This window comes from Euleptes europaea, chromosome 1, assembly GCF_029931775.1.
Source record: "Euleptes europaea isolate rEulEur1 chromosome 1, rEulEur1.hap1, whole genome shotgun sequence".
NCBI lineage: Eukaryota > Metazoa > Chordata > Lepidosauria > Squamata > Sphaerodactylidae > Euleptes > Euleptes europaea.
The window spans coordinates 114,086,839-114,105,037 of record NC_079312.1 but is presented as its reverse complement, the minus strand read 5'-3'; the positions used below and the strand labels follow the sequence as shown (position 1 = coordinate 114,105,037).

The window sequence follows — 18,199 nt, the reverse complement described above, 5'->3', positions numbered from 1 at the left end:
GTCTTAAGGAGGTCCGTGATCGGGAGGCTATCTCGGCAAAATCTGGGATGAATCCCCGATAGAAATTTGCAAAACCCAGAAATTGCTGAGCCTGCTTACGGGTTCGGGGGGGTTCCTAGTCTCGAACCGCTTGGACCTTTTCGGGGTCCATAATTAACCCATTGGGAAACACTACAAACCCAAGGAAAGCAAGCTTGTCCTGATTAAAGGCACACTTGGACAGTTTGGCGTATAGGTGGTGCTCCCTCAGTCGGCGCAGTACCTCCCGCACCAACTTCCGGTGTTCCTCCGGATCCCGAGAATAGATTAAAATGTCATCCAAGTACACAATAACCCCCCGAAACAATAAATCATGTAAAATTTCGTTGATGAGTTGCATGAAGCAGGACGGAGCTCCAGACAACCCGAACGGCATCACGCTAAACTCAAAAAGACCAAAGCAACATGAGAAGGCTGTCTTCGCCTAGTCCCCTTCCTTAATCCAGACCCGGTAATAGGCTTCCGCCAGGTCCAGTTTCGAAAATATCCTGCCTTCCTGTAACTGACTGAGAAGGTCAGATATGAGGGGGATGGGATATGCATTCTTTTCAGTCACTGCATTGAGACCCCTATAGTCCACACACAACCGGAGGTCCGAAGTCCCCTTCTTCTTTACAAAGAAGCAGGGTGAGGAGAATGCGGCCTTGGACAGACGGATGAACCCCCTAGCCAGATTCTTGTCCAGAAACTCCCGCAACACAGTCTTTTCCAGGGGGCTCATGGGGTAAACCCGAGCCTTGGAGGGCTTCATGTCCACAGTGAGCTCAATGGCACAGTTCGTAGTGCGGTGAGGGGGTAGCAAGCCACAGTCCTTCCCCTCAAAGACATCCGCAAAGTCCTGATATTCCGGGGGCAGTATCATGGGGGTTGCTGTCGTGGCAGTCACCCTCCCCCCGTCGGGCATGTCCTCGCGGCAATGCCACCGGCATTGTGGAGACTCAAAAACCACTTGACGCTGCGCCCAGTCAATGCTGGGGTTGTGGCCCGCCAGCCAGTTGCTTCCCAGAACCACTGGGTAAGCGATCCCAGGAGCAATGGTAAGGCTGATCTGCTCCCAGTGATCTCCCACCCCCAACAACATCGGGTCAGAGCGCAAATGAACGGGGGCCCCCTGTAGGTCACTCCCATCCATCTGGCGGAAGCACAAGGGTTGATCCAATTCCACCGCCCCCAACTGCAATTGGTCAAACACACGCTGGTCTATTAAAGTCCTGGAACAGCCAGAGCCCAAAATGCCCACTACTGCAATTGGATCCCCTCCCTGGGGATTCTTTAACACCACTGGCACCAGTAGAGTCTCTCCCTGGTCACTCACCCAGGTCGGAACCGGCTCATTCTCTTGCAAAGTAGCCTCCTGTGCCGGTTCACTCACAGGAAGCTTTCTTCGTTTTTTGACGGTGAGACATCTCTGGAACAGCAGCAATGTTCACATGGGACAGGCTCCAGGTCCGCGCTTAACGCCGCCGTTCCACGCCGGGTGGGTGTTCCCTTCGTCCTCTTCAGGTCCGGAACTTGGCAGCTGGTCAGAGCTGTCTTGTCTGTCGCCTGCCTGGGTGATCCGCTGGTGCACTTGGCGGCGAAGTGTCCCATCCTTCCACAACGTAGACAGGAACCCTCTCTGAAGCGGCGCGCTCTCTCGTCCGGGAAATGGCCTCGATTCCCTTCGCCTCGGTGTACCTCCGTCGCAGTGTTCCCCTTGGTCGGGCCTCTGGAGGGGGGTTCCTTCCCCGGGCGATCCTTGGCAAACTGCAGGGTTAGCTTGCGGTGTTCTACTTGTCCCGCTAGCCGGATCCAGCCCTCCACAGTGTCAGGATCTCCCAGAGTCAGGCAGCCGTCCAACACTTCCCAGCGCAGTCCCTCGTGAAAGTGTTGGACCTTGGTGGCTTCGCTCCACTCTCGCACTTTGCATGCCAGGGACTGGAACTCCTGGGCATATTCTAACACAGACTGGGACCCCTGCCTCAATCTGCACATGGCAATCTTGGCCCTCTCTGCCTGGTGGGGGTCCTCGAACCGGCGGTGCAGGGCTTTCAGGAAATCATTGAGGAAGCGCAAAAGTCCAGGGTTAACTTCTGTTGCTGCTACTGCCCACTCTACTGCCTCCTTCTTCCGAAGCCCGATGGCGTACCGCACCTGGGCCTCTTCGGAAGGAAAAGTCTCACCCTGATCGTTCATAAAGCCAGAAAGTTGCAGTAGAAAGTGGGGTAACTGGGCGCAGGTCCCATCAAAGGAGATCTGCAGGTCCCAGACGACTGTGCGTGGAGAATTAACGGGGGGGGGGGGTAGTCGCAACGCCGATGGATGATCGGAGTCCTCGCACCGTCCCTGCTAGCGCCGTCATCTCCCTCTGCAGGGCTCCCAGCTGGGCCTGAAGGTTCCGATTATCCCGGGTCAGGTCATGGTTCTGCTCCTGTAGAAGACGGTGTTGCTCCTCCCGGGGGCAAGGGGTCGAGGTGGTAGGCGCCTGTTCTCGAAGCGGCGTCTCCCTCCCGGAGTACCAGTCATCCAGCGGGCCTCGGTACAGGTGATCGAAGCTTGGGGTTTCTGTCAATCGGTTGGCGTGCTGTCCGGTGCGGAGTTCGTTTAGCGGTGCCCCCTCGGCAAGTTATGCGGGGCATCCGCCGGGGCCGCTTTCTCCTGGAGCAGGCCGGTTCCTTCCGGGGCTGCTTCCTCCCGGAGTAGTGCCTCTTTCTGCCGTTCTGACTGGCAGATACGCTCGTACCGCCGGATCAGCTTGGCAGATCGGGACGACAGAGAAAACCTCTTTTCAACAACAAACTGGTCAAAACTAAAAAAATTTAAAAAGGTGATTCCAGCCTAATGTCAGGCTTCAGCAAATGTACGGCGTTTCAGGCAATAGAACTCAAATCCAGGCAGAGCAGCGATTCAAGAATTTATTCCGAAAGTCAGTGATTTCAGTAAGGAGATGCAAAAGGCTGGAATACATGGCAGGGGGAGTGTGGATACATTTATAGGGCTGATACAATAGGGTTACAGGAACAAAGAGACAATGTAGTCGTTTCCTGCCGGTAACGACTTAAGTAAAACTGAAACAGAAACAATTATGAACAATCAGTGGAGGATATGGCCGAGCTCTCGGCTTTGTGCGTGGAACCCGATATCAGATCTAAGATTTACACTGGCGGGTCCCAATACAATTGTAAATCTCTGGCTGGAGTTCGTGTGCAAAACGAGGGGGAGGAGTGCACGGAGAACTCCATTTTGTTTGCGGGGGAATCATCTTGTTTGAGGACGGAGCTGTCAGAAGCCCTATCTGACAGCTTTACAGCAATCAGGTTTGAGAAAGAGCAGAGAAAAGCTAGGAAAACCCCCTGGAAGTGCACAAATATACCCATATGCTATGGGAAACAGGGGGGAAAGCCCTGCTTGCCAAAAGCATTGAACATGGGACAGAATACTTGTGTGGAAATGGCTTAAGTTTCAATATAAGCAAATCTAATGCAGCAGCAAAATCCTTTGAGATTTGAAAGGTAAGATGGATCAGACATTGAGAATTATTTTGTGTTTAGCAGATTTTGGGGGGGGTGGGAAATGTCCTGCAGCTGAACATGCCCCCATATCAGGAGACAACTGTAAGATGTCAATCCAGTGTAGATGTATTGTGATTGTTTTTCAGAACTTTACATTTATTTCAGGAATAAGTACAGCCTCTCCAGCGGTCTTCTATCTATGTGCCAAAGCACTTGTGCTAAAATGCAACCTTAAAAGTTTATTTCTGCTTACATGGACTGTTTGAAGGAACCCTGTAATTGATGAAATGTTTAGCAGAGGTGTAATATTTTCGGTTTTGCTAGCCATCAGTTTCTAAGATAGAATACAAAGATTTCGTGAAGCAATTCAAAATAATGTAAATGTATCACCCCCAAAATGATTTTACAAAAAAATTCTTGTAGAAAAGATCTTTTTATATTTTAAGTGGTATTTTTCATAAGTTTGATTTGAAAGCAGGAAGGAGACTGATAATACAATCCTAAAGAGTGTTAACACCATTCTCAGCCCGCTGACTTCAGTAAACTTTGCCCGTTTATGCTTGGTAATTAGTAGCACATTCCAGGCTGAAGAGCCCCGCATTTTTTCTTCTTCATGCTAAACCATCATTCCAGCGGTCACTGTGAAGCCAGCGCATACCTGCTTCGCATTTCTTAAGAGCCCCTTTAACTCGACCTTTTGTATTTGTTCCACCCTCGCATCGAAGCATTTACTGAAGGAACCATGAAAAATTACAGCCGTGGCTTAGCTATGCAAACGACCATTGCTAATGGCTATGCAAACGAAGGAACGAAGGAGCAGGCGAGTGTGGGAGGGTGGAATTTGTTTGGCTTTCTCCTCTTGCATCAGGACCGTGAATAGTCATTTTAAAGGGCAGATTTAAAAAAGCAGCTTTGAGCGAGCATCAAAATAGACCCTGCATAAATGGCCTTAGGGTCAAACGAGACATGACGCCATCACCATTTTAAAAGTGATTTTTGAAGCGCTGTGAGGGCCCATTGCTGACCACAGTGCTGTGCTCTTGTTTCCCCCCTTCCCCCATGCCTTTCCAAGTGCTGAAACAGCTGTGGGGAGGTACAGCCATGTTAGCACTTCAGAGCCCCTCAGCCTGCTGCGATGCAGACCCAATCAGAATCAGTCTCAGCATTTTCAAATCACTTTAAAACGATGGTGGTATCCTTGTGATGGCCATGAGGACAGCATCACATCTAGTTTGGCCCAGAGAAGCGTATAAACTATACAGTAGATAGCTCTGAGAATTTCACAAATGCGATGGCTCGGTTCAGATATCCCTATTCTGACTTTGTTTCTCCTTTGTGAAAAAGAAACCCCTCCCAGTCTTTGCTTTTGAACCAGTTTTTGTTTCCTCACAGTTAATTTTTTCCTGCAAAAAATGTATTCATTTTCAACATTATTTTGCACCAGTTGTATGTAGAAGGCATAAAAATGACATTAAAATGCTGTAAAGGAAACCACAGAATCGACAGCAACAAAAATGAGGTGGCAACAGCAACATATGAAACCAAAAGAAACCCAAAATGGCCATATCAGTTCATCCATATTTGGAGGGGAAAGAACTGCATTTCCTACCTTCTTTTATTAACATTACTGACCAGTTATTTGCTTTTGTTCCCCTAAGGATTTCTAGCAAGCTGTTCAAGCAGTTTCCGCCACTACAGTCCATTTTGTAGTCTCTTGATTTCCAAATGGATGGGAACTGAAATTTTATGGCTATACTAGGAAATAAACCTCTATGAAATTTAACGACCTGTAAAGGTCAGGCCAAAAACAAAAAACAACTGGATATCCAGCCTGATTTTTCTTGGTAAATAGTCATGGGACCCTTGGGAATTTGATTGGGACTATGGCATGGGGGGAATTTCCCCTGGCATTCAAATATTGTCGAAGGCTTTCACGGTCAGAGTTCATTGGTTCTTGTAGGTTATCCGGGCTGTGTAACCGTGGTCTTGGAATTTTCTTTCCTGACGTTTCGCCAGCAACTGTGGCAGGCATCTTCAGAGTAGTAACACTGAAGGACAGTGTCTCTCAGTGTCAAGGGTGTGGGAAGAGTAATATATAGTCAGAAAGGGGTTGGGTTTGAGCTGAGTATTGTCCTGCAAAAGTATTGTCCTGTAAGTATCAACTTGATACTTACAGGACAATACTTTTGCAGGACAATACTCAGCTCAAACCCAACCCCTTTCTGACTATATATTACTCTTCCTACACCCTTGACACTGAGAGACACTGTCCTTCAGTGTTACTACTCTGAAGATGCCTGCCACAGTTGCTGGCGAAACGTCAGGAAAGAAAATTCCAAGACCACGGTTACACAGCCCGGATAACCTACAAGAACCAATTCCCCTGGCATTGTTTTCCCGATCTCAAGTGCTTCCCCAGATTTGATATTGGCCCCTTACTAGCAAACTATATGTTTTCACCAACTTGGAAAGTAACTCAGGGTGATATCCTGCCTATTGATTAACTAATTAATTGTTAACTTCATGTGTATCCTTCCTTTCTCCCCAGTGGAGACCCAAAGCGGCTGACACCATTCTCCTCTCCTCCATTTTATCCTCACAACAGCCCTGTGAGATATGTTAGGTTGACCGAGTATGACTAGCTCAAGGTCACCCAGCGGAGCTTCCATGGCACAAGTGGGGATTCAAACCCTGTTCTCTCAAATACTAATCCAACACTCTTAACCACTACACCACACCGTCTTTCATGGTTCCAATTTAAATTGGGGAGCTGCTGTTTGCCACAGGAAATCATGCTACAGATCCAACCACAGATTTTCCAGAATCTCATCTGGTTTGGTCCTGATACATCTTTGAGTTCAAAAGTTATGTTTTGAAAAGCTTTTCCATTATAATCCTAAAACATTTGTGCAGTAGAATGTTTTTCCTAAATCTTGATGTACGATCCTATCTTGATATCAAATGGGTTCCATGTAACCCTAAACAAGTTCACTGCTAAATAAAAAAGACCAGCAGTACATTGATTGACAACATTTATTCCAGTACAAACTTCCATGAGTCAGAGCTCAGTTCATCACATGCCACTGAACTCCTCTTTTGTTTTGCTGCTACCAACAATACGGCTTCTCATCTAAAACACACCTTAATGCTTCAATGGCAACTGGATGTTGTAGTTTTATGTGGCCTATAATGTGTTCATACGTTGTTAAATACCAAGATCTCTATGTATATGGTCTTGTTTCCCAGGACACAAGGACATTTTCTGTTATGTTAAATTTGGGACTAAATTGCCTTATACCTTTTTAAGCACCCTTGCACCCATATACCATCCTGACGTTAGTGCCCACCTGATCTTAGCATGCCCATCCCTTAGCGTCATTTTTTACCACAGTACTGTCATAGTGATTGCATCCTCCTGAGGTATATGGAGATGAGATCAATTAGAAACTGGTGTCTTGATTAGAAGACTATAATTTACCCACTAACCCCCATGCAGTATCACTGAGTCCATTCCTAATCTGGTTCAAATCAGGATAAATCTAATTAGAAATTGACCCGATTTAGATCTATCATGTTGGAGCTAGGTGGGTCATCCCCACTTAAGTCCAATGAGATGTGTACTTGTTTTTAGCCACCATGCTCTGGACCACCTGGTGTCCCTGTGGCTCCCTTTGTCATCCAATAAGGGGGAATTAGACAGACACCCATTTTCTCTTCTCTGTTCTCACCCTCCTGTCAAGCTGAATGAGAGATGGATCTGTTTTGCCCTCAGCCTCTCCCCAGTCCTCTTTAAATAGCGTGTGGCAAGTCATATATGGCCTGTAGCATTCCTTGAGCTCTCACAAGATTTCCTCATCCTGAGAGACTTCAGGCACCATCTTGGTTGTCCTGGCAGCCCCATTTAATGGAGTGGCAGCTGCCTCTTTGTCCATCACAATACTATTTCAGATATTGTAGGAGGATTTCTCCCAAGAACACACTTCAATCCCAGGTTGGTGGTGAAGCATGTTATATTGTGTCACCCCTGACTAGGAATCCAGGGATCATCCCCCAAGCAGTATGACTGCCAGCTCCAATAGAGTTAACTTCCTAAATTTAATCTTGTAAAACAAATAAAAGTTACTGATTATCCATTCAGGCACACAGATTGGAGATTCAGTCACTGGAAGAGAAGTCACTTGCATAGCTTTACTGCATTCCCCAAAGATCACTGCTTAAGTGTGCCCCTAAATATTTGTTGTGTTCAATTTCCTCAGGGGAGAGTACCTAGTCTATGAAAAGAACAATGAAGTGAAGGCTGAGAAACGAGAGTGGAAGAAATATGATTTCCATTATGACAACGTGTTGTGGGCGCTCCTTACACTTTTCACAGTATCTACAGGAGAAGGCTGGCCACAGTAAGTCATTCAAGAAAACGGAGCTCTACCAGTAAACTGGGGTGATGGGGTATCTGACTGGCTGTTGTTAGAGATGGAGTAGGGGATTAGATTAATGCTTAGTCTGCTCAAACACATATGGTTCTGATGGACTTGTTGCATCCCTAAGCAACTTTGGTCAGAGATGAGTTTGCCCTTGCACCATCCCAGAAGGAGTGAGGAGTATGTGTTCTGTTCTTACTATGCTGACAGGAGATTACTGAAAGTGGTCAATCTGTAATTCAAATGAGGATGTAGAATGTTTTGATTGGAAGATTATGGTCATTTATGCATGGGTACTTTCACTCATGTTTGCCCCCAGTCTGTCTCAGTTGTTCCTTGAAGTTATGCATGAGTTTTCCATCTGTTAGAGATGACCTCACGGCCAGCCCTCGCAAATCCCGGGATACCCGTTCCTCTGTTAACCTGATTCTTCAATCTCTTCTGAGATCAGCCCGGGTGAAATCCCGATGCACAAGGCAAAGCATGGGACACGGAAGCTTGCAGGAGTGATGTTTCTCTCACAGCACTACAGCCAATTACAAAGCAGCATGTAAAGGGGGGGGGATTCAAATCCTTCCTGCTTCTTCAGAGTTCTTTCTGAGCAGAAGAGGATTTTAAAAATGAGACTTGCTTTCCTTTTAGAAATTTCCGTGTTTTTTGCTTTTTTAATGCTTTTTAACTGGGCAGTTGGGTTTCCCGGGGGGGGGGGCTTTTCTCTCACAGAGAGCACAACAGCCAATTACAAAGCAGTGTTTCAAGGGGCGGAGACTCCAATGCTTCCTGATTTGAGCTTGAAGACTGCTGGTGCATAGATTCGCAACAGGAAAGTGTGGGTCCAGCGAACAACGAAGCTCAGGCAAAACTCCCATGCATAAATGACCTATGATTCAAGTGGGTCAGGACTTTTTCGTTTTTGTGTAGGAACTTGAGCAGATTTGTTAGATCAGGAGGCCTGAAAAGGTGGCCCATTTGTTAAGGCATTTGGGATGCCCATCCCATTCTTTCCAGTGCTCTAGTAACTCTGTGGGATCCAGGTGGTGAGTTTTGTTCCTTATAGGCAAAATAACAGTAACACCTAAACCACAGAAACAGTTGATTTTGTGACACATAACTATATAATCAGGTTTTTGTGTACTATACTCCAGTGCCAGATGGCAGTGCCGAATCTCCAGCGCCAAATAGTGGGGGTTGCTTCCACCTGGGGGGCAAAATTGTTAGACTGTGTCTCAGTTTCAGAAGTACCAATGGTTATATGAACAATCACACAGGAAAATGATCCAGAGAACACAAGAGCATTTGTCTCTTTCTTTATGCCCCTCGCGCAAAAGAAAAGGTGGGGCTACTTTCTACCCATCTTTCTCTGCCACTTGCAATTCATTCTCTTAGCTGCCACTTATATGGCTGATGTTTTAGAATTTTTGGCTGAGACTTTCTGAAATTCCTGTCACTCAGAAATCAGTTTTATTAGTCTCTGAAGGATAAGAATAAAAAATTAGGAATCATATTTCCAGATTTGGTTAACAAGCCAAATCTGGTTTATAAATATCCCTTGCATAGTAGGTATCCAGAAAGACCTTTGTAGAGCATACTGCCACAGTTTTCTTACATTTGAGCATCTCAGACCTATCTCAGATACCTCAGGTGCCAATCTTGTTACAGGTAGGATAGTGAGCATGATGGGTCATTCATGTGGCTCTTTCTGTTTTCCCTCTCTTTCCTATCTCCATCTCTCCTTGTTTTGTCCTTTCTGCAGAGTCCTCAAGAACTCAGTGGATGCTACATATGAGAATCAGGGCCCCAGCCCTGGTTATCGCATGGAGATGTCCATCTTCTATGTGGTCTACTTTGTGGTCTTCCCATTTTTCTTTGTCAACATTTTTGTGGCCTTAATCATCATCACCTTCCAGGAGCAGGGGGACAAGATGATGGAAGAGTACAGCCTGGAGAAGAATGAGGTGTGGCACATGTTGGGATGGGCAAAGTGCCAGGGGCAACATCAAGTGAAAATTTTGTTTTCACAAAGAATAGTGGGAATTATTTTAAGCCCAGAGAGATTCACCTCCATTTCTGCATGAAAGTTTCAAAATTGTGGCTGGGTAGAAGGATATTCTGATGGCTTGGGACAGGGAGAGAGGTGATTTTGTAAGACTGAGGGTGTTATCTCCACTGAACTGAGGCCATGGGCAACAGGAATGAGATCCATGTTGGGAGAAATGGATAAAGGAAGTTGGAGGTGGGCCCAAGTGAGTTGGAGATATAGGAACAGAAGCAATGGGTAGGTATGCCTATTTAGTAGCTGACTTGAAGCCCTCCTCCAGCCAGACATAGAGGCCAATAACCAGCTCAGGAGTTGAGTCCTGTTAACAAACTGAAAAGTACAAGAGAGGAATAGGAAACGGGCATAATTTGGAGATTAAAAGACAACTGTGAGAAAAGTTGGGGAGAAAGGATCTTGTAGGCTGCTCTTGAAGAAACTCCGAAAACAAGGACGAAGAGGTGGGTACTTTTCAGTCCGCTCTCTTCCTTCTGAGTCCTGATACAGACCAGATCTGTCTGGTAGTGTGTGAGGTGTTTTACACACACACATGAACACACACACACATTCTAACAGTTTGAGAACGCAGTTTTTAGTAATGAAATTTTTCTGAGGAAAAAGTCAACTAGCAATAACTGCAAAGGCAGACCTGCAGAAAATAATGCTCAGAAGCCAAAACATTTTGTCATCAGAAGACATTCTACAAAATTAACAAAACTATTAGAATAATAAAAATGTACAGTACAAAGACTTTTTATCAAGTATATATGAGAGCATTGCCCTGATATCCCAGGCTAGCCTGATCTCATCAGATCTCAGAAGCTAAGCAGGGTCGACCCTGGTAAGTATTTGAATGGGAGACCTCCAAGGAATACCAGGGTTGTGATGTGGAGGCAGGCAAAGGCAAAAACCACCTCAGAATGTCTCTTGCCTTGAAAACCCCACCGGGGTCACCACACGTCAGATGTGACTTGATAGCAAAAAAAAAAAAAAAACCTGTACTCAATATACAGAACATATATTTATCAATAAAATGAAATGTCAGGTTTATCTGCAGATAAGATAAATCCACACTTTTAAGCAAAGCCATCATCGATAATCCTTGGTTATTTCCCTACACCATAATATTTTGGTCATGATGTGCCACCTGAATTTGGCAATATCATCTGCTGCTGCAACCTATAAGGTTGAGAGAATTTGGCATTTCCTAAAATGTGTGATTGAGATGATGTGAATAGGCTGTGCTTCCTTTGTCTATAAAAGAAAGAAGATTCTGTTTCTACTTCTGTGTAGATCCCTTCTGTTCCTGATCTCTGGAAACAGTCACAGTGTACCTCATCTATCTGCCCTTAGTGAAAACCATTGTGTTTTCTCAAAGGAAGGGCATATGATTATTCAGCTGAGGATCCTATGGAAAGCAAATCTCACTGAACCTGTTTAATTGAGGGAATAGAAATTACCCTTTGAGATTAGAATTTACCAGTTGTACTCAGATGAGCCTAGAAACGTCATAGGCAATTATTGTTATTATTATCCTCTGATTTCAGTGGATCTATTCCTTGAGAATTTCTTCCCCATTCACTTTTGGAAACTTAAATGCACATACTAAAGTCTTAATGCCAACTTTAAAAAGAGTGATGCGCATCTTCTTCCTTTGGAAGGCTTGTGTATGGCAAATTCTGAAAGGAAATCCAAAGAACACTATTCCCTAAGATATAGCCACACATGTGTTCCCTCCCTTATTACATATGCAGGCATCTTAAGATAGTGGTGTGGACAAACTTGGAGCCAGAATTAATATCTAATGCAAACTTCCATTATCTTATAGCGATAGGTTGTACCAGTTGGGAATCTCCTGCAGGAATATCTGATTTATCAGATGTAAAAACTTCCTGTTGCTGCAATGTTTGTTCTGAACAGCGCTAAACACGCTGGTAGTCTTAATAAAAAATGTTTAGTTGGATCTACACTGTCCCCAGGGATAATGTATCCTTGCAGAAATGCAAAGTACTTCTGATCCTTATACCAGAATAGAGGTTTTAGTCTTTAAGGTGCCACAAGACAATTTGATTGTTTTTCAACTCTAAATTAAGTTGGACATTTGTTTGATCAGAGAAAGCAAGAACTAGAGGGAGAGGGGAAATGTTGTGCACTAAGCAACCTCTAAAGAGATGTGTTCAGAGTCAGAGACTCCAAGGTAGGAAGGAACCCACACCTGCTTTTTCTTCTCAGCATCTTTTGTCTCTTGAAAGCCCCTACCTTCTTCACTGATGTGCTGTCCTTTTCTCACAGCGAGCCTGCATTGACTTTGCCATCAGCGCCAAGCCCCTTACCCGGCACATGCCCCAGAACAAGCAGAGCTTTCAGTATCGTATGTGGCAGTTTGTGGTTTCACCTCCCTTCGAGTACACCGTTATGGCCATGATTGCCCTCAACACCATCGTCTTAATGATGAAAGTAAGTAGGAGAGAAGTGACTGTGAGTAAGCCAGGCTGTGAATCTGTGTGGGATCCATGGGGTGCACATCCTGTGGGGCTTACCTGGCCATATACTGTGGGGTCATTCTGAATACTGTAAAGCTGGCTGACTGTTGTCCACATTCATAGCTATTTGGGGTCCTTCAAACTCCTAAAAACCAGATCCCATTGGCCTCTTCTTGACTCAATGGGGATAGTCATGATCCTGAAGAAGGAACTAATCTGGATCCTGTAGTACCACCCTAACCTAAAATGGCTCTTTGACCCTGTGGGACAGTGTTCCTACCCTACCAGTATCTGAATTCTAACCCCACTTCCATCCTTTATGAGTAACAGAGCTTGCTTTGTCTCTCTCTCTGTCTCTCTCACTCTTTCTCCACCCTACCTCTAGTACTACAATGCCTCAACCCTATACGAAAATGTACTTAAGATGTTCAACATTGTCTTTACTGCCCTGTTCTCCTTGGAATGTGTTCTGAAAATCATTGCCTTTGGAGTGCTGGTAAGTATCACTCTTGCTAGAGTTCTCGAGAAATAAAGAAAGGTCTGCACTGTGGATCATGAGAAACATAACCCTTCCCTTGTTAAATGGGAAGAAGAAAGAAAATACCTTGTGCCTTCGTTATCATTTATTTATTTATCTCAAACTTCTGCCTGACCACATGACTCAACAGGGCCCTCAAGCATTGCATCTCATTTGGGAGCAAGGAAAGTAAGGAATGCCTCCACCATGAGGGAGTGTCAGAAATTATCAGTACTTTCAACACTTCTACCTAGAGGACACAGGGAATAACTGCTAAAGAGTACAAAGAGTAGAACTTTGCAGATGACGCAAAACTGGGAAAGGTAGCCTCAGAAGTCAGAAATAAAATTTAAAATTATCTTTATAAGTTGGACCGAAGCTGACAAAGTGAAACTCAACAGAAACAAATGCAAAGTTTGCATTTAGGCAAAAATAATCAAATGGGGGTTAACTGGCTAGGTAGTAGCACATGTAAAAATGATCTTGAAATTGTAGTAGATCACAAGCTGAACATGCGCCAACAGTGTTATTTGGCTCCAGAAAGGGTAATGTAATTTTAGGCTGCATTAATAAAAGCATAGCATCCAATTCAGGGGAAGTAATTGTTTATGGGAAATAAACTGCACTAGTTAGACTACTTTTGGAGTACTGGGCTGCTCTAGGTGCTGCATTTTAAGAAGGAAGTAGGCAAATTTAAATGGGTCTAGACAAGGGCAGCATTCAGGGGACTGTAAAACAAGTATAGTGAAGAAAGGCTAAAGAAACCAGATCAGTTTATCTGGAAAAGTGAAGCCAGGAATGAGAGGGTAGATAGCACTCTTCAAATACGGAAGGCTTACATGGGGAAGGATAAAGGTTAGTTGAACACCGGATTTAATGTTCTTTATACAAGAGTAGATTTCAGTTGAACATTGGGAGAACCTACCTGAAGATAAGGGCATGTAACCAGTTACCTAGAGGGCGGTTTCTCTCACACAGGTTGCTGGAGGTCTCCGATCAGAGGCTGGACAGCTATTTGCCATTGATAACTCTAGCTTTGGATGTCCTGCACCGAGCAGGTGCCAGACTAGATCATCCATCAGGCCCATCCTGATTCTACAAGTCTCTTGCTATTTCTATTGTTGTTAGGGCGCTTAGCTTCCAATATGGGAAGCTGCATACTCCTCACAACCAACTCAGATGAAAAGGCTTTTATCCTCCACTACTCATAACTTCCTGAAAGATTCGGATTTGGAAACAAAAAAACATTTGGGCCTGTGCCAGACCCATGGCTGGAGATGGTGATTGCTGGGTGGTATAAATCTTGCAAATAACATTTATTGTTACAAGCATTACAGCCCTATGAGAGTAGCTGCAATAGCAAGGCATGTGTCTATCCATACTGAAGGCTGGTCCCCTTGAGTGGGGCAAATGAAATAGCAAGAAAAAGGCAGATACAAGACTCCCTCCAGTATTGGAATAAGCAGCTGGCAGCCTGGGTGAGAGCTAGCCTCCTAGGTAGTGCCATCTCTTTCCTGTCCACTCTCTGCCAACCCCAGAGGGAAAAGAAGGATGTTGTTGAGTAGTGTCTGTGGCAATGAGTCTTGGCAATAAACCATTTGAGGGTTGTGGAGTTTATTTAGTTACTTGGTTGAATGTTTATACCCTACATTTCTGTTAAAAACTTCAAGGTGGCTAACAAAAAATGCTTTTGTTAGCCACCTTGTTAGAGCCAGCGTGGTGTAGTGGTTAGGAGCAGTGGACTCTAATCTGGAGAACTGGGTTGGTTTCCCCACTCCTACACAAGGAGCCAGCTGGGTGATTTTGGGCTAGTCACAGTTCTCTGAGAATTCTCTCAGCCCCACCTGCCTCACAAGGTGTCTGTTGTGGGGAGAGGAAGGGAAGGAGACTGTAAACCGGTTTGATTCTCCTTAAAAGGTAGAGAAAGTCGGCATATAAAAACCAACTCTTATTATTATTATTATTTGCTAAAATGAGAATGGCCACAGTTCCTTGTCAAAAGGGCTCTCCACCAAAACTAGTTGCTGACAACGGGTCCTTCCATAATCTGTTAATTCCGAAGCCTTTCTCTTGATACAACCCAAGCCATTGGTTGAGTTCTGTGAGCCGAATCAATCCACTTATTAACAGCTCTGCTATTGCTACCGCTTGCAACAGCAGCTGGCTTTCTCTTCAACAAGTAACCCAGCTGAAGAGTGCCTCCCCCAGGTGCAGTCATATTCTTAGACTCATCTGTGTTATATTTATTTTTATTGATATTCGTGCAAGTAATCGGGGGAGTGGAAAGGAACATGGCAGCTGGCTCTTGGCTTGAGACTGGCCCAGCCCTTGCTCTCACTGGGAAATGCTGTTGCTTCAGATGATCACAGAGAGCATCTTGCAAACAGACATTCCTTTGGTCAGCCTGCAGCTTGCTCATGGCCAGTGAGTAAGATCCCGTGAGCCTTTGAATGTGGGCTCAGGTTCGTAAATCAGAAGCCAGGTCCCCATTTCAGGAAAAGAAAATGTAGTCTAGAGAAGTAACTCCCTAATAAGTCACTACATTTCTTTTTACAATACCCCATAAAAAAGAATCAAAGTGGACCTAAAAGGTAACCTGGGGCTGGCCAAGGGCAGTAGTCAGGGTGGAGACCTCTTTGTTCTCGTTGCTGTTGCTTCCGTTGTGATTGAATGTCGTCACCTGTTTGCTGCTGTGTGGCTGTTCCTTTTCGTCCTTTGTTTTGTTCTTTCTTTATAGAATTATTTCCGTGATGCCTGGAATATCTTTGATTTTGTCACAGTTCTGGGTAGCATCACAGACATCTTAGTGACAGAGTTTGGGGTAAGTTCAAAACTGTGGTGGGGATGACATTCGGGGGAGGGAGGCATTCCGCAGGGAGTGGGGGCAAGAACTGAAACATGACATTTTCATCCCATTGAACTGGGTCTTTAACTAGGGTAGAGGCTGGACAGTATATCTGTACCAGGAGGTCCAAGTGGCCTTAGTTATTTAGGGAGGAGAAGAGGAAGAGTTTTACTTTTCTCCAGAAATAGGTTCTCCAAAATGTTGACACCTCACTTCAATAAAAGTCTGGTATTTATTTAAATCCTGTTGCTCAGCGAAAGGCTTGCTACAGTGTCAATGGGAACTCTTCCTGTTGAAGGCCTTTATGTTGGCATAAGTTCAGAATTCCTGAGGCAAGTCGTTAACGTTGGCATGAAGCCATCCTCACTGTAGTAAGATGTTTACTCCAGCATTAACCCAGAGGCTTTCTAGTGAGAAGGTTCTAAAGTTGTATCCATTTCTGCATGGCATTTGCCGTCAACCTTACAGCCGTTTGGCTGAGGGCCATTTCACACATTATAGCAGACGTGAGTACACATGAAAAGAATTAGTATCTACTTCAGTAATCACCAGTGTGGCATCTTGGTGTGCCACAAGAGAACTGGGAGAAATAAATAAATAACAAATTTAAATCTCCCGTGAGCCCAGGGAACCCACCACGGAGGAGGCTGCCAGCTGCAACTATGCATGAGGCATTGTTCTTGCCTCCTTCCAATCGTTCTCTTCTGGGAGAAGATATTCTGCCACGTTTTTGCTTCAGATGTGATGGGGTTATTTAGTCATTCCTAACGTAGAGCTACAGCAGAATTATCTAATCTCAGAAGAGGCAGGGCATTGCCTTTTGCATGAGTCTCTGTTCTACATGACCAGAACAGTGACTTGTGTTGAGACACAGTGAATATGTTTTTCTGTAGAAAGATAGGCCTTGCACATTCTGAAATGTGGATGCAAGAATGGAGTCTGCCTCCAGTTTTAACTCACTGATCAGAAGTTTAGGAAACATTGAGACGCTTTTATGCTGTTAACAAGATGGGTGCGCATCACTTTTTTTAGTGTGTCTACAGCACAGACATGCGTGTCAGAGATCTGGGACCAATCATAGCCATCTGCAGTGTTTAATTGCTACATCAGCACTGTTTAGTTCCTTCAGGTTATATGTAGAGGGGGGGAAAGATACATACCCCCCCCACCAACTCACATGTTACAGGGTAGAAGTTGATATACAACCCATCTTTTTATGTGCATCTGCCTTTGTTGTAATGTGTGGAGTGGCCCGGTTGTGTCAACTACATGGTCAGATTCTCTGGCACTTTCCAGGAGATTGCTTACAGAAGCAAAAACCTCGTCAGAGAGGAAAGAATCTATAATGAATAGAATTTGTCCTCTTGAAGCCAAAAGGGGGAGATTCTGTATGAGGACTGGCATTCCATTTTGAGAACACAAGGTGCTGGGAGATTCAAGTATGGAGCACCCGGGTTTATTTTCCTGATAGGTGGTGTGAGAGATCCCAACTGAAATCAGGACCATGATGCAAGGGAGGAAGAATTTAAGGCCCCCTGCTTTATCCTGACTCCAAACAATCAGTCCGCTTTTTGTCACATTTGGGAAAACATACAGGTCCTGTCCTGTATGTCTGGCAAACAAAGTAAACAATAGCTCCATGGAGTTATTTTAGGTCAGAAAGATGGCCAGGTTGGGAAGGTGTAAACCTTTCTTCCCCACCGGCACTGCTGTCCTGATTCAAATAGGCTTCCTACACACTGGCTGTTTAAAAAGGAGGGGAAGCTGGGAGCTCCATACACAAAACTCACAATGCCTTGTCTGGTTTGGCCCTCACTTCCATCACCAAGAACAGGTGACAGGGCAAAAAGTCAGCATTGTCCCTTATCCTCTTCTTCCAACCCCCTTGGGGAAATCACATTTGGACAGAAGTCCTGAATTATTATAGTGGAACAGACCCCTGGGAATACTCTGAAATTAAAGGCAGAGCCTCCCTTTCAGAGCTCAACGAGCAATGAGAAGGCATTCTTCCAGCATGAACAGACTTAATAGCCAGCATCACACCCATGTTTATTTCTAAGGAAACTGAGGCATCAAGCTTGGAAAGACTTCCACAAGGTATATAGTGCACGAGGCTTGATTCTAGGTCCCCGCAGGTATAGAGAGATCTTGCTTTGATGATGACCTTCTTGCTGATCCTCCATGAATATCCATTCTTCTTGATCTCCCATGTACAAAGTGTGGCACGCAGAGTCATCAGAAAGGGGAACGATCTTTCCCAGAGAAGAGGCATCCATGGCAAACTAGTTCCTTGAGATTGCAAGAGGCTGCTGTGTGTGCACAGGGGGAGCATAGATAATCTTTGCTTATTTACAACCCTTCAACAAGATAA

The 18,199-nt window shown here is 44.9% G+C and overlaps 1 protein-coding gene across 1 annotated transcript in view; it reads left to right on the top strand.

The window, feature by feature from the left end:
• Window positions 1-18,199, top strand: part of CACNA1A (calcium voltage-gated channel subunit alpha1 A) — a 259,565-nt gene that overhangs the window by 162,303 nt on the left and 79,063 nt on the right. The window contains exons 27-31 of the mRNA XM_056867234.1: window positions 7,787-7,927; window positions 9,702-9,903; window positions 12,276-12,440; window positions 12,852-12,962; window positions 15,721-15,804. Coding sequence (XP_056723212.1) covers window positions 7,787-7,927; window positions 9,702-9,903; window positions 12,276-12,440; window positions 12,852-12,962; window positions 15,721-15,804 — 703 coding nt within the window. The remainder of the gene's footprint in view (window positions 1-7,786; window positions 7,928-9,701; window positions 9,904-12,275; window positions 12,441-12,851; window positions 12,963-15,720; window positions 15,805-18,199) is intronic.